This window comes from Aspergillus thermomutatus (assembly GCF_002237265.1).
Source record: "Aspergillus thermomutatus strain HMR AF 39 chromosome Unknown NODE_150, whole genome shotgun sequence".
Taxonomy (NCBI): Eukaryota; Fungi; Ascomycota; class Eurotiomycetes; order Eurotiales; family Aspergillaceae; genus Aspergillus; species Aspergillus thermomutatus.
The window spans coordinates 1-18500 of record NW_020798199.1 but is presented as its reverse complement, the minus strand read 5'-3'; the positions used below and the strand labels follow the sequence as shown (position 1 = coordinate 18500).

The 18500-nt window shown below is 52.3% G+C and overlaps 6 protein-coding genes across 6 annotated transcripts; 3 read left to right on the top strand and 3 right to left on the bottom strand.

The window, feature by feature from the left end:
* Positions 1-466: 466 nt before the first annotated feature.
* On the top strand, positions 467-3383 carry COT3 (elongation factor 2; the record flags this gene model as incomplete). Its single annotated transcript, XM_026756015.1, has 6 exons — positions 467-474; positions 573-588; positions 695-752; positions 828-1483; positions 1543-3306; positions 3366-3383. The coding sequence occupies 6 exons, from the start codon at positions 467-469 to the stop codon at positions 3381-3383; spliced, it is 2520 nt and encodes an 839-aa protein (XP_026612904.1).
* A 752-nt stretch (positions 3384-4135) lies between these two features.
* On the top strand, positions 4136-6652 carry CDV56_101960 (CCCH zinc finger and RRM domain protein; the record flags this gene model as incomplete). The annotated part of the gene is made up of 5 exons (XM_026755579.1): positions 4136-4200; positions 4295-4413; positions 4481-5164; positions 5222-6240; positions 6302-6652. The coding sequence occupies 5 exons, from the start codon at positions 4136-4138 to the stop codon at positions 6650-6652; spliced, it is 2238 nt and encodes a 745-aa protein (XP_026612903.1).
* Positions 6653-6928: 276 nt separating this feature from the next.
* CDV56_101816 (putative lactoylglutathione lyase (Glo1)) lies at positions 6929-7630 on the bottom strand (the record flags this gene model as incomplete). Its single annotated transcript, XM_026755435.1, has 1 exon — positions 6929-7630. The coding sequence occupies one exon, from the start codon at positions 7628-7630 to the stop codon at positions 6929-6931; it is 702 nt and encodes a 233-aa protein (XP_026612902.1).
* Positions 7631-8438: 808 nt separating this feature from the next.
* Positions 8439-9980, bottom strand: CDV56_101504 (uncharacterized protein; the record flags this gene model as incomplete). Its single annotated transcript, XM_026755123.1, has 2 exons — positions 8439-9347; positions 9411-9980. The coding sequence occupies 2 exons, from the start codon at positions 9978-9980 to the stop codon at positions 8439-8441; spliced, it is 1479 nt and encodes a 492-aa protein (XP_026612901.1).
* Positions 9981-11004: 1024 nt separating this feature from the next.
* On the bottom strand, positions 11005-14800 carry CDV56_100771 (GTPase BMS1; the record flags this gene model as incomplete). The annotated part of the gene is made up of 4 exons (XM_026754390.1): positions 11005-14331; positions 14412-14501; positions 14572-14642; positions 14743-14800. 4 exons carry the CDS (start codon positions 14798-14800, stop codon positions 11005-11007), a joined length of 3546 nt encoding a protein of 1181 aa, XP_026612900.1.
* A 545-nt stretch (positions 14801-15345) lies between these two features.
* CDV56_100173 (uncharacterized protein) lies at positions 15346-17957 on the top strand (the record flags this gene model as incomplete). The annotated part of the gene is made up of 5 exons (XM_026753792.1): positions 15346-16084; positions 16143-16333; positions 17634-17674; positions 17739-17807; positions 17870-17957. 5 exons carry the CDS (start codon positions 15346-15348, stop codon positions 17955-17957), a joined length of 1128 nt encoding a protein of 375 aa, XP_026612899.1.
* Positions 17958-18500: the final 543 nt, after the last annotated feature.

The following is an 18500-nucleotide window of genomic DNA, read 5'->3' as shown; positions in this document are numbered from 1 at the left end:
ACTACATCATACAGTGCAGTGATGAGGGGCACATAGGTACCTAAGGTATCAACCTCCAGGGCTTTGTAGGCTGGGGGCAATAATGGCAGGGCAACTGTAGGAAAAAAAACGCACATCCCAGATTTCAAAATCAGAGGGTTAAAAAAAAAGAGTTCTCTTGCACAAATAATATTGCACCGTCCCCACCCGCCGCCCTTCCTCGCTTTCCCTCCCTCTTTTTCCCCTCTTCCCACCACCACCACACTTCAACTTCCTTTTTTCCCACCTCAGCCCGCTTCTTGAGCAGCGCACATAGGTCCTTCACGTCCTATTCAATTTTTGTTATCAGGTCGAGCTAGTCCTCGATCCTGATCATTTGTGTGTCGTTTGTTCTTGGCTTTTGATTTTCTTTTTCTTCCCCTCTACCTTTTTACCTTATCTCACAACCCCCGCCTCTACGGCTTGTTGAAAAGAAAAAACCGTCAAAATGGTTAAGTAGGTTTTCACTGTTCCTTAACGATACCCGAGTCTCGAGCATCGAAGTCTATATTCGGGATGGGATAGAATAAAGATTGCTAACATGCTGTTCATAGCTTCACTATCGAAGAGGTTCGTTGATCCCCGCGCCGGGTTTGCCAAGCCCACTCTTGAGAGAGAGCAAGAAGAGCAGAACAGAGCTACGAGATGAAGGACAAACAAAACTAACTATGAGCAGATCCGGTCCCTCATGGACCGTCCGGCCAACATCCGGAACATGTCCGTCATTGCTCACGGTACGTAGCTTCGCGAAGAGGAAAGGAAGACAGGATTTTCTTGATTACAAATACTAAGAAATATTGGGATTATAGTCGATCACGGAAAGTCGACTCTGACCGACTCCCTGGTCCAGCGTGCCGGTATCATCTCGGCTGCTAAGGCCGGTGAGGGCCGTTACATGGACACTCGTCCCGATGAGCAGGACCGTGGCATTACCATCAAGTCCACTGCCATCTCCCTGTATGCCAAGTTCCCCGATGAGGAGGATCTCAAGGAAATCCCCCAGAAGGTCGATGGTGCTGAGTTCCTGGTCAACTTGATCGATTCCCCCGGTCACGTTGATTTCTCCTCTGAGGTCACTGCCGCTCTCCGTGTCACTGACGGTGCCCTGGTCGTCGTCGACTGTGTCTCCGGTGTCTGTGTCCAGACCGAGACTGTCCTGCGTCAGGCCCTGACCGAGCGTATCAAGCCTGTCCTGATCATCAACAAGGTCGACCGTGCTCTGCTCGAACTTCAGGTTTCCAAGGAGGATCTTTACCAGTCCTTCTCTCGTACCGTTGAGTCCGTCAACGTCATCATCTCCACCTACCTTGACAAGGCTCTTGGTGATGTCCAGGTCTACCCCGACCGCGGTACCGTTGCTTTCGGTTCCGGTCTCCACGGATGGGCTTTCACCGTCCGCCAGTTCGCCGTCAAGTACGCCAAGAAGTTCGGTGTTGACCGTAAGAAGATGCTTGAGCGTCTCTGGGTGAGTTGAACCATTTCCCCAGAAGCAGAACAGAACCAGCTAGCTAACAAGTTTCATAGGGTGATAACTACTTCAACCCCAAGACCAAGAAGTGGACCAAGACCGGTGATGCCGATCAGCGTGCTTTCAACATGTTCATCTTGGACCCCATCTTCAAGATCTTCGCTGCTGTCAACAACGACAAGCAAGATGAGGTCAACACCCTCGTTGAGAAGCTCGAGATCAAGCTTGCCAGCGACGAGAAGGATCTTAAGGGCAAGGCTCTGCTCAAGGTCATTATGCGCAAGTTCCTGCCCGCCGCCGATGCCATGTTGGAGATGATCTGTATCCACCTGCCCTCTCCCGTCACTGCCCAGAAGTACCGTGCCGAGACTCTGTACGAGGGTCCCATGGACGACGAGTGCGCTATTGGTATCCGTGACTGTGACCCCAAGGCTCCTCTCATGCTTTACGTCTCCAAGATGGTTCCCACCTCTGACAAGGGCCGTTTCTACGCCTTCGGTCGTGTCTACGCCGGTACTGTCAAGTCCGGTCTTAAGGTCCGCATCCAGGGTCCTAACTACCTGCCTGGCAAGAAGGACGATCTCTTCATTAAGAACGTCCAGCGTACCATTCTGATGATGGGTCGTTTCGTTGAGCCCATCGAAGATGTTCCTGCTGGTAACATCGTTGGTCTGGTTGGTGTCGACCAGTTCCTGCTCAAGTCTGGTACCCTCACCACCTCCGAGACCGCCCACAACCTCAAGGTCATGAAGTTCTCCGTCTCTCCTGTCGTCCAGCGTGGTGTTGAGGTCAAGAACGCCCAGGATCTGCCCAAGCTGGTCGAAGGTCTCAAGCGTCTGTCCAAGTCTGACCCTTGTGTCCTGACTTTGATCAACGAGTCTGGTCAGCACATTGTTGCCGGTGCCGGTGAGCTGCACCTTGAAATTTGCTTGAAGGATCTCGAGGAGGACCACGCCGGTGTCCCTCTCCGTATCTCGGACCCTGTCGTCTCCTACCGTGAGAGCGTCGGCGGTGAGTCCAGCATGACTGCCCTGTCCAAGTCTCCCAACAAGCACAACCGTCTCTACGTCACTGCTCAGCCCCTCGGCGAGGAGGTCTCCCTCGCCATCGAAGCCGGCAAGATCAACCCCCGTGACGATTTCAAGGCCCGTGCCCGTGTCCTCGCTGACGACTTCGGCTGGGATGTTACCGATGCCCGTAAGATCTGGTGCTTCGGTCCCGACACCACCGGTGCCAACTTGCTGGTTGACCAGACCAAGGCCGTCCAGTACCTCAATGAAATCAAGGACTCTTTCGTCTCTGGTTTCCAGTGGGCCACCCGTGAGGGTCCCATTGCTGAGGAGCCTATGCGCTCTATCCGCTTCAACATCCTTGATGTGACCCTGCACGCTGATGCCATCCACCGTGGTGGTGGTCAGATCATCCCCACTGCTCGTCGTGTCCTGTACGCCGCTACCTTGCTTGCCGACCCTAGCATCCTGGAGCCCATCTTCAACGTCGAAATCCAGGTTCCCGAGCAGGCCATGGGTGGTATCTACGGTGTCCTCACCCGCCGTCGTGGTCACGTCTACACCGAGGAGCAGCGTCCTGGTACCCCTCTGTTCAACGTCAAGGCTTACCTGCCTGTCAACGAGTCCTTCGGTTTCACCGGCGATCTCCGCCAGGCCACCGGTGGTCAGGCCTTCCCTCAGTCCGTCTTCGATCACTGGGCTATTCTTCCCGGTGGTTCTCCTCTTGACCCCACCACCAAGCCTGGTCAGATCGTTACAGAGATGCGTAAGCGCAAGGGTATCAAGGAGCAGGTCCCTGGCTACGAAAACGTAAGTTTCTGGTCCACTCTCACCTGTCACTTAAAATGCGATGCTAACACCTTCCACAGTACTACGACAAGCTGTAAAAATGTTCCATACCCGCCTGATATGTTTTCAGTCAGTCATGGCTGCAAATCTATGTTTATGAGATTGACGAACCTTCTACATTGTCTACGGAGAGACAAAGGAAAATTCAATGACCAAAATTTCAAAACGAGACACAACACGGGCTTGGTTCATGTCGTATGTGGATTTTCGAATACCTAGAGAGAAGTAGAATCCAGGTGTGCGCGTGCATTCGCTATGGCTTTCTATAATCTATTTGTTACGTTTACGACTGCGAGGGCTCTTTAAATAGTTTACTTGCTGTTCTTTGCTTGGACATGAAAAATTTCATTCGGTAGTTCAAAATATCTTGGTGCTTTCATTACATTGTAGAATCTCCCGTACCTATCACCTGGAGTTGGTGTTTGACTGTCGAGCTCACTCATTGATTTTGTAGGCGATTTTCTGCAACCCAAGGCCCTCATGCGAATCACGTGACTCCACCGTCATCCGCGTCGTTCGCGTTTCCCCAGCTTCGAGGCGCAAAGCTCTGTCCCACACCCCTCATCTTTTACCTCGCACGATGGCCTATATTGACCTCGCGATATTGCTGGAGGCCTGATATATCGTCCCCCTTCTATCCAATCTGAAACATTCGAGGACACCAATCAAGTTCATTTTCGAAAGCACATAAGCTACATTCGCACCAGTGCTCGAAAATTGCTGGAGCCTCCTCTCAGTACCTGCTCGCATTCCTACAAGAAGAAGTCGGCTTTTCGTTTCAGCTACGAACATGCAGCTCACCGAAGACGAGGCGACCGAGGTGAAGAAATGGGTGGTGAAAAAGTTGGAAGACATGTAGGTTGACTCGGTCACAGCGCACATGCATACCATTGCATAAATCTCCCTGGACTCGGAAAGGCTGACCATGGTTCGCTTCGTTTAATTACAGATCAGATGCTGATTCGGATGTGCTTGCGGACTACGTACTTGCGCTCATCCGGTCAGATGCTCCCGATGATGAGATCAGGAAGGCGTCCGTGGAAAATTTGGAGGACTTTTTGAGAGAGCGTGAGTGTTGTCCGTTCTTGGTGCATTCGACACAGAGCTCTCCTTGCTGAACTGTCACTGCTTGTAGATACCACGCAATTTGTCGATGAGCTGTTCGCCACCTTTGGCCCGAAGCAGCAGGCTCCTCCGGCCGTCTCGCACCCTCAGACCCAGCCTCCGCTCACCCATGATCTCCCACAGCCCGTGTCCCTCCCCCAGCAAGCATTCCCGTACAATGTGGCCTCCGGTCCTTCTACAGGTGCTTACGGACCGCCAATAGGCGGCGCACCCCAGTCACACACAGGTCCTGAGAGTTCGAATTTTAGCCGGAAGCGTACCTACCACGAGGGCTTCCAGACAGAGCAGGAACGTGAAGATGTGCCTCACAATCGGAACTTCAAGACACCTCGTCGAGGGCGCGGAGGCGGCCGTGGAGACTGGATGGGGCGCGATGGTCGGGCACCCCAGGGTGCGCCTGGTCCGTTCCCTCCTGCTGGCGCTGGGTTCCCGGTCATGCCACCATCATTCCCGGCGTTCGATCAAAATGACCCGATGGCGGCGATGATGGCCCTGCAGAGCATGGGGTTTCCTCAGATGCCTGGCATGCCTACAATTCCGATGGCGGCTCAAGGTGGTGCCGGTCATCCCCAGGAGCAAATGATGGCCAAGTCATCTGAGCGGTGCCCGTTCTACGAGACGCAAGGCATCTGCTACCTTGGCGCTGCCTGCCCGTACCAGCATGATACCGGTCCCAGCGCGGCAAAGGACGACGGTAAGCCATCAGGATCTTGCGCTGAGAGTCGACTATTGCTAATCAGTGACGCTACAGAATATGATCCTAAATCAGCTAATATCATGATGGACTTTCAAAGACGAGATGGAGGCCCGATGCGAGGCAGTGATCGAGGTCGTGGCCGTGGCCGTGGTGGCGATAGAGGCGGCTTTGGAGGCCGAGGGCGTCGGTCTGAGTTTTCTGCCGCTGGTCCCAACGATGATCCCTCAATCAAGACGATTGTTGTGGAACAAATTCCTGATGACAAGCTCGACGAGGCAACGGTGCGGGAGTTCTTTGCCCAATACGGCGAGATCGTTGAGATCTCGTTACAACCGCACAGGAAACTGGCCTTGATCACGTACGATAGCCACGCAGCGGCCAAGCGGGCGTGGTCCAGTCCTAAGGTCATCTTTGACAATCGGTTCGTCAAGGTTTATTGGCATAAGCCCAAAACCGAGAGAAACGGTGACCAACGACCCGCGGGAGACGCAATGGACGAAAGCCCCGTCTTCGATGCTCAAGAATTCCAAAGGCAGCAGGAAGAAGCGCAGAAGGCGTACGAAGAGAAAATGCGCAAGCGAAAGGAGACCGAAGAGGCCAAACAGAAGCTAGAGAAACAGCGAGAAGAACTTCTCAAGAAGCAGCAGGAGGAGAAGGAGCGGCTCTTACAGAAACTTGGCGCCAGCGCTACAAGCAACGGTACCGCCGCCGACGGCGAAGCTGGCCACTCCCCTGCCGACGAAAACGCAAGCGAGCAAACGAAGCAGCTCCGCGCGCAGCTGGCAGCTCTCGAGGCCGAAGCCAAGACCCTCGGAATCGACCCCAACGCTTCGGAAGCAGGCGCATCGCCGTTCTCCTACCGTGGTCGGGGACGAGGATATGCAGGCTATCGGGGAGGCTTCGTTCCACGCGGTCGCGGGTACGCTCCTCCATACCGCGGAAGCTTCCGTGGGCGAGGTGCAACCCGTGGCCGCGGCGGTGTTCTCCGTCTTGACAACCGGCCGAAGAGAATCGCTGTCTCGGGTGTGGAATTGAATACAGAAAAGGATGAAGCGCTGAGACAGTTCCTCATTGTAAGCATTCCCTTCCCTGACCTTATCAGGATCGTACAATTACTGACTACTCTCTTCCCAGGGCGTCGGCGAATACGAGTCCATCGAACCTCACCCCGAACAGCCAAGCACTGTCGTCGTGGCTTTCAAGGAGCGCTACCAAGCCGAGAAATTCATGCACGGGCCGTGGAACATCCCGTCCGTCGGAGAGACCCAGCTCAGCTGGGTCCCCAACCCCCCCATCAGTGTTTCTACGCCTGCTAAGATCTCGGGCCCTGGCTCGGATACTAAACCGGCCTCGGACGAAGATACGGTCATGGAGTCTACGGCGGGCTCGTCGCTGCCTGCGGACCAGCTCAATGCTCGCAAGGATGGAAACCACGACGTTGATTACGACGTTGCGGAGATGGATGACAGCTGGGGTGTGGAGTAGACGATCATTGACACTTTTAAGCATCATGTATGGATATCATGGTTGGCGTTACGTTGTGATTTAAAAAAAGGAAGTTAGATCTTTGCTTGTTTCTGCAGAGGGAACGGTGTCTATCCCGATGTCACGAGACCTGCGTTCAGGTGTATCTACAGCCTTGAACACTGTACATTGTCAGAGTTCCACTAAAACGGTTCTGTGTGCCTTGCCGGCCTCAATGTAAATCCTGAGGAATCAGCTCCACGAGATATCCATCCTGCAACGAGTGAGTTCCAAATGTCACAACAATTCGCACGATTCCTTGAAGGGCAATGAGCTCACCGGATCAGCGACATAAGCAATCTGATCAAACAGCCCCTGATAATTCGGATGGATCTCGCCCACACCGACTCCCCGTCCCTCCTCCCACGAGCTCAACGGCACACTCTCTCGCGAACTATTACCCAATTCCTTGATGATTGAAACCCCTTCCTTCCTAAGCCTCTCCAATGTGCCCGCAACATCCGGGACCGTGAATCCTAAGTGTCCGAAGCCGAGATGCGGCGGCGTATTGCCAGTGGACATGTTGAAGCCGCCCTCGGCGTCTGCTTTTTCTGTCCCGTGGACATGGTACAGTTCCAGCAATCCTGGGGTCTGCGTGAGGACTGGGGGGTTGGCGACTCGGGCAGACCAGGAGGGCAGGTCGGCTCGGTCTTCGGGTGTGGGAGGGTAGCCTAGGTAGTATAGTGTGAAGGGCCCGGCATTCATGGTGAATACTGTGCGCATGCCCATGAGCTTGATGTAGAAGTGGAGCGAGCGCTGCGGATCGCGGATGCGGAGCATGAAGTGGTTCAGTTTGTAGCCAACCGTGGGGCTGTTTTCGGGGAGCGGGGGGTCATTGTTGTGGCCGCCGGGGAGGAATACGCCTGGATCAAAAGGTGAAGAGGAGGATGATGATGCTGATGAGCTTGAGAAGGAGTTTGAGCCTTGGTCTGCACTCATCTTGGTTGCTGGATTGGTATTGCAGCGCGCTGAGCTTTCACCAGGTGAGGAGGAATGGGAGTATTCTGAAATGCGGGGGTGGTCAACAATAGACCAGATTAATACAGAGTATGATTCCACCCGAAATCAGGGAATATGCGCAGTAGTAAGACTTCAGCTTCTGAAGATCATGGGATTGCTGATAGATAGATTTATCCAAGAAAGTTAGAGCAACGTGGGCCAGCGCTGGGATAACGCAGTTGCAGATTGCTGGCCTTTATTGCGGACATGCACCAATGCCGAGGATGCTCCATACCGATCTCAAATGTTGTTCATGGCCCCCGCAATGGGCGATAAAATGACGGCCTGCAAAGCATAATGTCATAATGCAGCTTCTTGCATGGAACAGAATCCCGCTCGTATCAAAGCCAAAACTCCAAGAAGGATGCCAGAATATTGTACAGCCTCGAGCAAGCATCCCGGTCTCTTCAGAAGTTGTGATCTAGCGCAAAAAGCGCCCAATAGATAGCCTGCTCCTGGAATAACTTGAGAGGGCACCGATCAAATGCTCAAACGATGGTCAAAGTTTGAAATCTAGTGTACTTGCAGGATTATGCAATGATGTAGGATCAAAAATTCGCAATGAGAATGCTCCAAGAATGATGCCATGCAAAACAGGATAGTGAAGGATTCAAGGAGGCAATGAGAAAGGAAAGTAGTGAGGTAAATCATGATAGGGCCTTCCAACTTGAGGCCGATCAAGTATGGGACAAAGGTCTCCTCGGTCGGAAAGAGCAACGGAGGTCATGCGAAAACTCAACCCCCGAAATCAATGGTATCTAGGTTTTCTTTCGTCTTCGCTGTCGCTATCTTCCATCTGGTCAAGCATGCGGTCAATCTCGTCCCCTGCTTGCGATTCCAAGAAGCGAGCTTGACCTGCACGCCGATGATCTGCCCCAGCTGCCTGAGAGTCTTGCGTTTGACTGCGGCTGGTGCTCGATCCTGTACTTAATGACGTTTGGCTGATGTGCGAAGCACTTTGCTGCCTCTGGGAACTCGGGTGGTAAGTTGAATTACCAGGACTAGACATGAACAATAAGGTTTCAATTGCGTCCTGTTCCATTGACGCATTTTGCGAATGCGTTGACTGCCTCGACAGGCCGTTATACGGCGTGGATGTTGGCTGCGACAATGATTGGAGCGGAGGCGTCCCCGGAACGAGGACATTCGGTGAATCATCAGTAGTTCCATGCTGAGGACGATGCTGCCTGTCATCAGAAGATGGGACGTAGCGTGAAGGTGCAAGCGCTTGGTTTGGATTCGGCCGCCTGCGGCGGGAGCCGCTACCACTTGGAACGATATCTGCGGGAGGTGCGAGTCTCGGTGTTGCCGACATTCTTTTCGATGAGAATTGTGATACAGGAGATTTTTTAGATGGGGCAACAGATGATAGATCGTCTGACCGCGCCGCAGGGGAGAGCCGCGTGTTTGGGAAGAGATTGGACTGGGTCGGCAGATCTGGCGCGGAGACCGGAGAACCCTCTGGAGAGTCCTTGTCCTGCAGGCGCGAGCCATCAGCCCCATCAGCGTATGGCGGTGTTTTGACAACGACTGGCGCGGTGGAGGAGCTTTCTTGTAGTATATTCAATGGCAGTTTCGCCTGCGCGTCGAGAGATTGCCTGCTTTTCTCTATCCTGGCTGCGGCGTATGACAAGCGAGTACGAAGGTGAACGGACAACTGAGTTTATGATATCAGCAACATTAGGACAAGGCAGAATATTGCATTACAAGGCCAATTTACCGCAGCGATCTTACTTCCACGTGAGCGCCAGCCGATACTCTCAGCTGGATGCCTCTCCGTGCTAATCGTTCCGGGGCTAGGAGGTGCTACTGATATGTTCGAGGGCTTGATTTCACCCGTTGCCGTTCTTTTGTGACTGCGGGCTAACTGGGGCGAGCGCTGAGCCCCTGATATTGATGCGACGTCATGTTCTTGTCCACTGGAAAGGTGATGCGAGGAAAGACCTCGAGTCAAGTTATTCCCTTGCGAGCTCAATGAGGTCTGCGACCGTGCAGTGCTTTCTCCGGGGAAAGTCCCCATTTCAGGCAATTCACCTCTGGACGCGTGAAAAGAATCGGGATCGCTTCCTGATGCAACCGGCTCTGCTCGAGCCATTGGAGATTGCGGTGTTAGAGCCGAAGGATTATTTGAGGTTTGCTTAGTAGCGTCGTGAGCTTTGTCGGGAACTTTGTCGCTTTCGGAGACAGGGTGATTGTTCTTGCCAGCAGCAGATAAGCCGTCATTTGGACAGGTCATATGCACCGCAGAAGGCTCAGTAAACGGCACATCAATATGCGACGACCCACTCATAGCGACCAAGTTGTAGCTCACAACGCGCTTGTCTGAGTTGGAACCTCCAAACTGTCCCAGCCCCGACAAGACTGCCTTACAAGTCTAAAGTTCGAGCCCAGATAAGAATGCAGTATTGGAAATCAGATCAAGAAGAGTTCTGCAACCGACGGACAAATTTCCAGGACCAGCCAGGACGATCGCCAACCTCGAGTGGCACGAGTGACGGTATCACCGCCCGCGATGGAGAGCTAGGTTGGCGTGGGAATGCAGCAAAGCGGGTGCGGAAGTGCAAAAGCAGACAATTTGGAGAGCGATTGGCTCCGAGACGTCCTCGATCTAAAGAATTTCTTGAATTCGCTGCAAGGAGTATCTCCTGGAGTCTGCAGCTCTGCTCGATGCACGCGCAAGGCGTGATTGCGAAATGCGACAGCACAAGCGGCGACCCCGGCGACGGGATCAACCATTCAACTGTCAACAACTTCCGTCCCCACACGGCGTCACGTCCCGATGATGGATGAATACGGAGTAGTCAGAAGTCCGTCAACAGTCAACGGACAATGATTGCCGGAGGCATATGGTATATATGCCCTTCACATATAAGATTGGAAGGCAACAATTGACGCTTGCTCTCCCTTGAAGAGCCACGACCTCTGGTTCATCCTCATGGAGAACACTTGGCTCATGAAATTGACTTGGGGATCATCAAGATTCTCAAGAGGACGCGTTCGCGCCACGGTCACGTGTCGCTTTTGCACCCTACACCCTAGTGCCTTTTCAGACAGTCTACTGAAACTAGACGATAAAAGTAATAGCCTTGATGGTAAATCAAAAGATCTACATATTGACTGATATATAATAGACATCTAGAGGTACTTAGAAGAATACAGATCCTGATCGGCAGGTTGGATCAAACAACGCCATCCACAATGCAATATGTACGTGGATACTGCATGGACAGTACCATCAAGAGACTTTTGACAACCGAACAAACCCATGGGATATTGTAAGACGAAGGGACATCGTAACAAAAGAAGAGCTGATATCACTTGCGCTTCTTGCCTCCTCCTCCTCCTTCTGCGTCTTGGTTCTTCCGCTTCCTACCTTCCCGTCGCCAGTATTCGTCACGCTCCCGCTTCTCTCGCTCCGCTTTCTTCTCAAGACTTTCCGCGACCTTGGCGCGGTACACCTTACGACGCTCCTCTTGCTTCGCAGCTCGTTTGGCCTGCTTTTCATTCCGCAGAGTTGTGAGTTTCTGCATGAGGTCTCGCGCCTTCTTCTCCTCTCCACCAAGCACCACCGCGCGTTTCTGCATGTAGGTCTTGTCCTTTCGTGGCTTCATCTGGGTGATCTGGGACTTGAAGGGGAGGTCTGCGGCCAGCTGCCGTGGCACGCGAAGGGGGTTGAAATGACGAGTAGGCCGCTCGATCGTGCGATAGGCTGAGTCTTTGTTCTGTGGAGTGGGGATACCCTTCTCGCGACGCACCTCACCTGTCAGACGCATACCCAGCCATCCGCTATCGCTTGAACCTTCCTCGTCCAAGTCGAGCAGGTTCGTCACTGGGTTGTAGAAGCGGTGTGGCTTGATCGGGTACCATGCACGCAGGAAGACGATATCGCTCATCAGGATCTTATCCTCGAAAGTGGCACGGAAGCATCCTTCGGGTTTGCTGAGGGCTCGCTTGATCTGACCACGAACGCCGGAGACGGTTCGGATCGAAGCACCCTCGAACTTGGCAATTTCAAGCGACGAGTTGAACATATCTCTGATGAAGGCGGTGTTCTTGAAGATCTTGTAAGGCACACCGGTAAGCTTCAACTTCTTGACGATCTCCGTGTGTTCGTCCACACTCAATACCACACCGGTGGCCGCAATGCGGAAGCCTGGCGTCTTGTTCGAGAGCGACTGTACACAGCTGAAACCTGTGTTCGGCGCGACGAGCGGTCCGTAGAAGGTAGCAAAGCAATGCATGTGCTCAGGGGTGTATTTAAGCATGCGGTTTCGCGTTCGACTGTCGGATGTACTGTAAATAGGCAGGGTCTGGAAGCGACGCCAACCAAGGGAGAAAATCAGAGGATCATTGGTCTTCAAGATCTTTTTGTGCCAACGGTGTCTCTTGATTCGGACCTGCACGTAACCGAATCGATCTTCGGTCGGGGCCAGACCGCCAACAATCACTGGGAATCGAGGGTTGAACTTCGTGGCGAATTCACATGGTACCTTCTCGAGGACTATCCGGGCATAGGTTCCAGCTCTGAAGCCTTCCGCCCTGGCCCTTGAGGCAGGGTCAAGAGTTTCGAATTCAGCGCGGTTGATGTCCTGCTGCTTTTGCAGCTTCGCCTTTTGCAGCTCGTACCATTGGTCCTCGCCGAATTCTTCTTCGCCTGCACCTGCCTGCCGCGAATTGTCTTTCGAGTTGGCAAAACCTTCGCGGTCTTCTTCCTCGAATCGCAGTCGAAGCTCTTCTTTCTTCTTCGCGTTGCGTTCACGCTCGGCCTCTAGGTCCACTGGGCCTTCCTCCTTCTCAGCGTCCCCCCCGTCTTCGTTGTCCGAGAGCCCATTGAACACCTCGCCGGTCTCGAGATCCTCAAAAGCGCCGTCTCCCTCGTCGTCTTCGTCAAAAGCATCATCAAGATCCTCGTCGTCCACGTCGTCATCACCGTCATCTCCACCAGAGAGTTTAGCAGTAGCGAAACGGCTCCGCAGAGACTCAATCATATCATTGTCTTGCCATTTTTGTTCCAGCTTCTCATAATCAAGTTCAGGAACAGCACGATAATCCGATTGTTCTTCCTTCTCGGTGTTGGTCTTCTTGAAGAAATCGTCTTCTTCTTCCTGCTCCTCAGCTTCGAATTCTTCCTCCTCCTCGTCTTCGCCCCGCCATCTCTTCACCACATCCGCTGGGGCAATAGACTCGTCGTACATCATCCGTGAAAGGTCAGCAACACGGAACTTTGGTCGCTTGCCATGAAGAGCCTTCGCATTGGCGATCATGTTTTCTTTCCAACGAAGCGCGCCGTCGTCATCCTCCTCCACGTCCTCCTCGTCAAGGTCACTTTCGAGCTCTTGATCCTCAACAGACGAGATGGAACCCAGGTCAGAATCACTGTCGGCAAAGGCAAGATCCCCCTCTTCACGGTGGGCACTGCCGTTCTGCCTTTCTTTGAAGTTCGCTTCAAAATCTGGTGGGGCAGAGACATGTTCCAGATCACCACCCTCCTCGTCGCTGAGATCGTCGCCTTCTCCATCCTCATCCATTTCTTCGTCTTCTACACTTTCGAACCCTTCATCGTCATCCGACAGTTCCTGTTGATCGTTCTCTCCTTCCATTATTCTGACTCTTCTCCTCTCTGTTCTGCCAACATTTTCGCCGTCATCATCTGCCTTTTCTAAAACCTCACCACCGCTGAAAAGACGGACACCACCCTCTGCCTCACCGAGCAATTTGCGCTCACCCTGCAGACCGACAACTAACTGCTCTCCCAAGCCGCGATCTTGATCGTCCTCATCTTCACCTCGGTCGAAATTCGATGTCTTGACGTCAATGTAAACGGCATCCTTATCGACCAAGACACCACCAACATCTGACATGGGAGCGAACAGGAGTTTCTGCTTCTCGCCTAGTCTGCGTTTGCTTGCTCTGCCAGATGTCTTGGCGAGTTGCTGGTCCATGTACGGTGTCGGACACGGGTCTGGGAGGGCTTCAATGCCCGCAACTGTCAAGTCACCAACACCAGGAACGTGGACTCGTGCTCCTTGAGCGGGAAAGTTCGTTCCCCTCAGATATCCATACAGCGCGACGGTCCGGTCACACTTGGGATTTTCTTCAATCTGGGTGGGAGGCGTGATATCTAGGAACCGATCTGCAAGCGCGTAAGGGTGGGAGTTTCGCCAAACCAACGGCCGAGGATTCTTCATGACGGACAGGAAGCGGGAGAGATTATGAATTTCGCGGTCAGGATAGCGGCCGTTCACCACGCCGGAGAGGTAAAAAAGCTTTGCGCCGTTGTAGAGTTCACTCCAGAAACGGTGCTTCAATCGCTTTTTCGCCGCGCGAAGGGTGCTTTGCTTCTTGAAAAGATCCAGGTGCGTCAAAATGCCGAACACATTTCCAGGCATACCACTGGAGGCCAAGACATTGAGGAACTCCATAGTCTCCATCTCGAACCCATAATTGCCGTCGATCATCAGAAGAACAATGTCCGCGATTTTGGAGATATCGATCATGCTAGCAAGGGAGTCGGAAGGACATTCGATGATCGTGAGCCGTCGGCGTTTGGCCGTCACCACCGTCAAAGGCCCTTTGGGTGTACTGAGTGTCTGTTTCGTATAACGACGAATTAAGGACTTAATGAGAGTAGTTTTTCCGACCTGCGAAAGTGCACGATTGTCAGAGACGCCTTCTTAAACATTATTTAAGATCGTCGTCATCGTCAAGCGAAAGAACTTACTCCTGGAGGTCCAACAACCGCGACGACAAGCGGGGGAGCCTCTTCGGGCAGACGATCCACCAAAGGTACATGTAGCCTTTTCTCTTTGATCTAGATTGGTATAAAATCAGCGAACAAGTTCTGCGCAGATAACATGAGGGTACAAGGGAAGAGAGCGTACATCGTGCGATCGCGCAGCCTGTCTGCCACCCTTTCCAGGATTCGAAAATGCGAACGCCTTTGGGTTGGCTCCTGGAGAGTCAAGCATCATATCAGCATGTTGTTTCCACAGAGAATATGTCAAGCCAAGATGTCCAGTCTGTATAACCAGCTTGTTGAGCTCTGAACATACCACTGTATTTCTTTTTCTCTTTTGCGGGCCGATGCGCCCTGTTCGATTGATCCTCCATCTTGGTGATACGAGGTCTATGACCTCTAAGGAAAAGTAAATTTCCTAATGATGAAAAGATTTCACCGCAAAGCGAAGCAAACCTGACGATCTCTTCCTGACCTTCTATCAAGCTAGGCCCAAATTATTATTTCCTTTTGCCGGGGCGGAATTTCTCGCCGCCGGTATCAATCAAGAAAAAAAGTTTTTGATTGTGGCCTCATTGCCTGAGGCAGAAGAACCATTATCACCTGACTATCCAAGCCGTTATCGGACCCACTCCGGCCCGGTCATGAGCGATAAGGGCCCGTGCCCTAGGATCCGGCCCGGCATATCTGGAGAGACGGAGTCATCAGTATTTATCTCGTAACCAAAAAGGCTGATAAACTTGGGGCAGTTCTGGACACTTGGGGTATGAGCGGGGCTTGACAGCATGTGGCATGCGGCCATGGGCGGAATGGAGCCGTATCGGCTCCCTATTAAAGCCAGAGGTTATCCGCTGGCGCAAACTGTCATTCGGCTTCTGAATCAAGGTTATAGCACCGGTTTTCAGCGAACACATTCATAATGTCTACACCTCGTCGACCTCCACCCGCGTACACTGCCGCTAAGGATTCAGCAGTGTATGGCACGTCCCAAGTCTATAGGAATATCTCGGAGAGTGCTTCCAGCGATTCTGGGAGGATCCTCGAGACCTCATTCACTATCCGTCCCTGCTCTGGACAGGCCTGGGTGGTGCCAGCCGGGCATATTTGTCGACTGACTACGCCCAAGGGGCCTCAAGTGGGCGATCTCAACATTTGGAATGCGAATAATCCCCGGGAACGACTTTGGGCTGCTCGCACCCGCCAAATCCACGCTTCCCATGTGTCGGTCGGTGACCGCCTGTGGTCAAACCTGCCATATCTACGGCCACTCGTCACCATAACTGGAGACTCCCTGAATGGTGGACAATTGCATGAGGTTTTGGAAGTCAACGGCCAGCGGAAGGAGGGTACTGGCTTTGGCACTTCGCAATGGGGTGGACGTGTTCATGATTTGCTTGGAACCAGATGCGATCCCTACGTCAATTTGCTTATGGGTGGGGAAACCTTCGACTTCCATTGCCACTCGAACTTGACGCGCGCGGTCATGCCTTATGGCTTGACTGAATTGGATGTGCATGATGTGCTCAACGTCTTTCAAGTGACGGGTCTGGATGAGCAAGGAAAGTACTTCATGGAGACATCGCCAGCTAAGCCCGGAGAATACTTTGAGTTCTTTGCCGAAGTAGATGTGCTCTGTGCACTGTCGGCTTGCCCTGGAGGTATGCGTTTCATATTGAGTCCAGACTGGGAGACCGAATGCTAATAGGTCAACTACAGGAGATTTGTCTCAATGGGGATGGGAGGAGAAGGGCGAGAAGATGGGAGCTACTACCCGTCCATTGGGCGTGGAGGTGTACAAGCTGGCTGATCCCAAAATACTGGATGGTTGGAAACAGCCTGAGAGCCCCAATTATAGGGGAATGCACGGGTTGCAGATGCCACAGCGGGATAACGATGAGAGCGGCTATGTTGGTCTATAGTTGCGTCCATGAGCCATTCTATACCTCCTAGGAAGCTCCTTGCAAATGGGAGTCCGAGTTCGGATACTCCATTGCACAAAATGTTTCATGCTTCTATTCGTAATGCGAAGTGAACTTCAGCTGGTCGAATTGGAGAGTCGCCCTTCCTGTTCTGAAGGAATGAGACCAGACCACAGAGTCCTTCTAATGTCAGTATCCTTAGACTGGAAGTAAGCTTGCCAACATGAAGACTTGATGTTCCCTCAAACACAAATTCATATGGCGCCAGTTATTCATTCGGACGACTACCTCCCCTCGAGAGAGCTCTAAACTCAGACTCTGCTCAGTCAGGGAAAAAATCGGCAAAGTATCGTGTCAAAACGCACAGATGGCAGGCTGTGCCCATTTCTCCCTTCGACAGTCGATATGTAGAAAATCCCTACAATTAGCAGTTCATAATACAATGCTCCGATAGTGAGGAGCCATCTAAAATCATGTTCTAGGGCTGTAGAGCACTTTGTTTATGGGCACGTGACCTAATTGCCCCGCCTTCATCAGCTCACCCGATATCGTCATCGTGCTGCTGCGGCAGACGCGCGGGGCCTTGTCAGTTGTCACCTCACCACGTCGGTACGTGGATCTATCAGGTTGAGATTAATTTTTTGGCAGAATAGCGTCATCTGGTTCAACCTGCACAAGTGTACACAGCCAGAAGAGAACTCTAATAATGTTGCGTTTGCTTCCATTTGCAGCGCACATAGTAGTTGCGCGGGTGGGGTGTAAACACTTACTTATCTCTGGTTTCCCCCAATGGAGACATCGTTGCAATCTCTATCGCTTTGTAACATATCACGCCTACTTCCGAGGGATGTCAGAAGTAAGGTAGGTAGCTACGGATCAACTCTTTTTTCCGTAGTCTGAATGCTCATTATTGTATGGTTCTGATGGCGTAAGCCCAAAAGGCATGACCTAGGAACAACAGGTGGTTGCCTTCCCATAGTTTCCCCTCTCAAGCTGCTTCCTTATCAGAGCCCTTGTCTTGGATCCCCGCAAGCCATATAAATTGTCCCTCTCCCCTCAAGTTACCCACCTGACCCATGTTGTTACTCTCTTACCACCTTGCCTTCTGACCAGACTCTCGCATCGTCATTTCCGACTCTCGCAACCGTCAAGAACTCACTGCCTTAAACCATCTCCATAGCGTCTCTGAAAATCTCCATAGCGTCTCCGAAGATGCCTCTCTACAATGTCTGTCGTCCACCTTTGACAAGCTTTGATATCCACGATTTGACTGACCGGTATATTCTAGGTCACCCTGAAGAGCAATGCTCCCCACGAGGAGCTTGAAAAGTGAGACGCTCTCGAATGATCTACTCTCGGCCGTATATGCTTACGTCTTTCTTTTCCCATCTAGAGCAAAGCAGAAGGCCCAGGAACAAGGGGGAACCATCAAGCACGAGTTCACTATTATCAAGGGCTTCACGTATGGCATTTGCGTTCTTTTGCACTGCGGAGATGGAAATTGTTCGGCTGACCGTCAATCAGCGTTGAATACCCAGACGACCAAGCTGGTATCCTCGAGAGCAACGACCACGTCCATGTCGAGAAGGATCAAGAGGTCAAGATCCAGTAATTCAAAGCACTGACTAGGGCTCTCGACTCTATCTTCATCTGCCGTTCGTCTTCCATAGAACCTGAACCTGGTGGATCTCATAGTGAATTCTCGGAGGATGATACTCTATCTGAACAGCATAACCTCAGAGCTGGATCTCGGCTACAGTGATGTGTAGCTATGTGTATGCGTTATAGATAGTCTACTATTGTACTTATGATAAGGGAATTTTTTTCGTAATGACTCCGATTCTCTATTCCGCACCGACATTGACTGCCAGCTGGTGAATGAACCACTGGAGGACGAAAAAGATGATCGTACAGTGGAAGGCAAAGGTCATTCATCACTGAATTCAAAGTATCAAGACAGACCCAAAAGTGAAACACCGATGCTGAGGTGTTCATGTCAGGGAGATTTGTACTCGGTGGAGAAGACAGGAGTGTGTGTGTGTATATTTTACGGCCGTGGCTCGTGACTTGCACGTTTTCCACTATCCCTGATCAGGGCAAAGGCCGCCAGGGGGTGAGCCCTGGGTGTCTCTAACTATTGCTAGTTCTATGTACA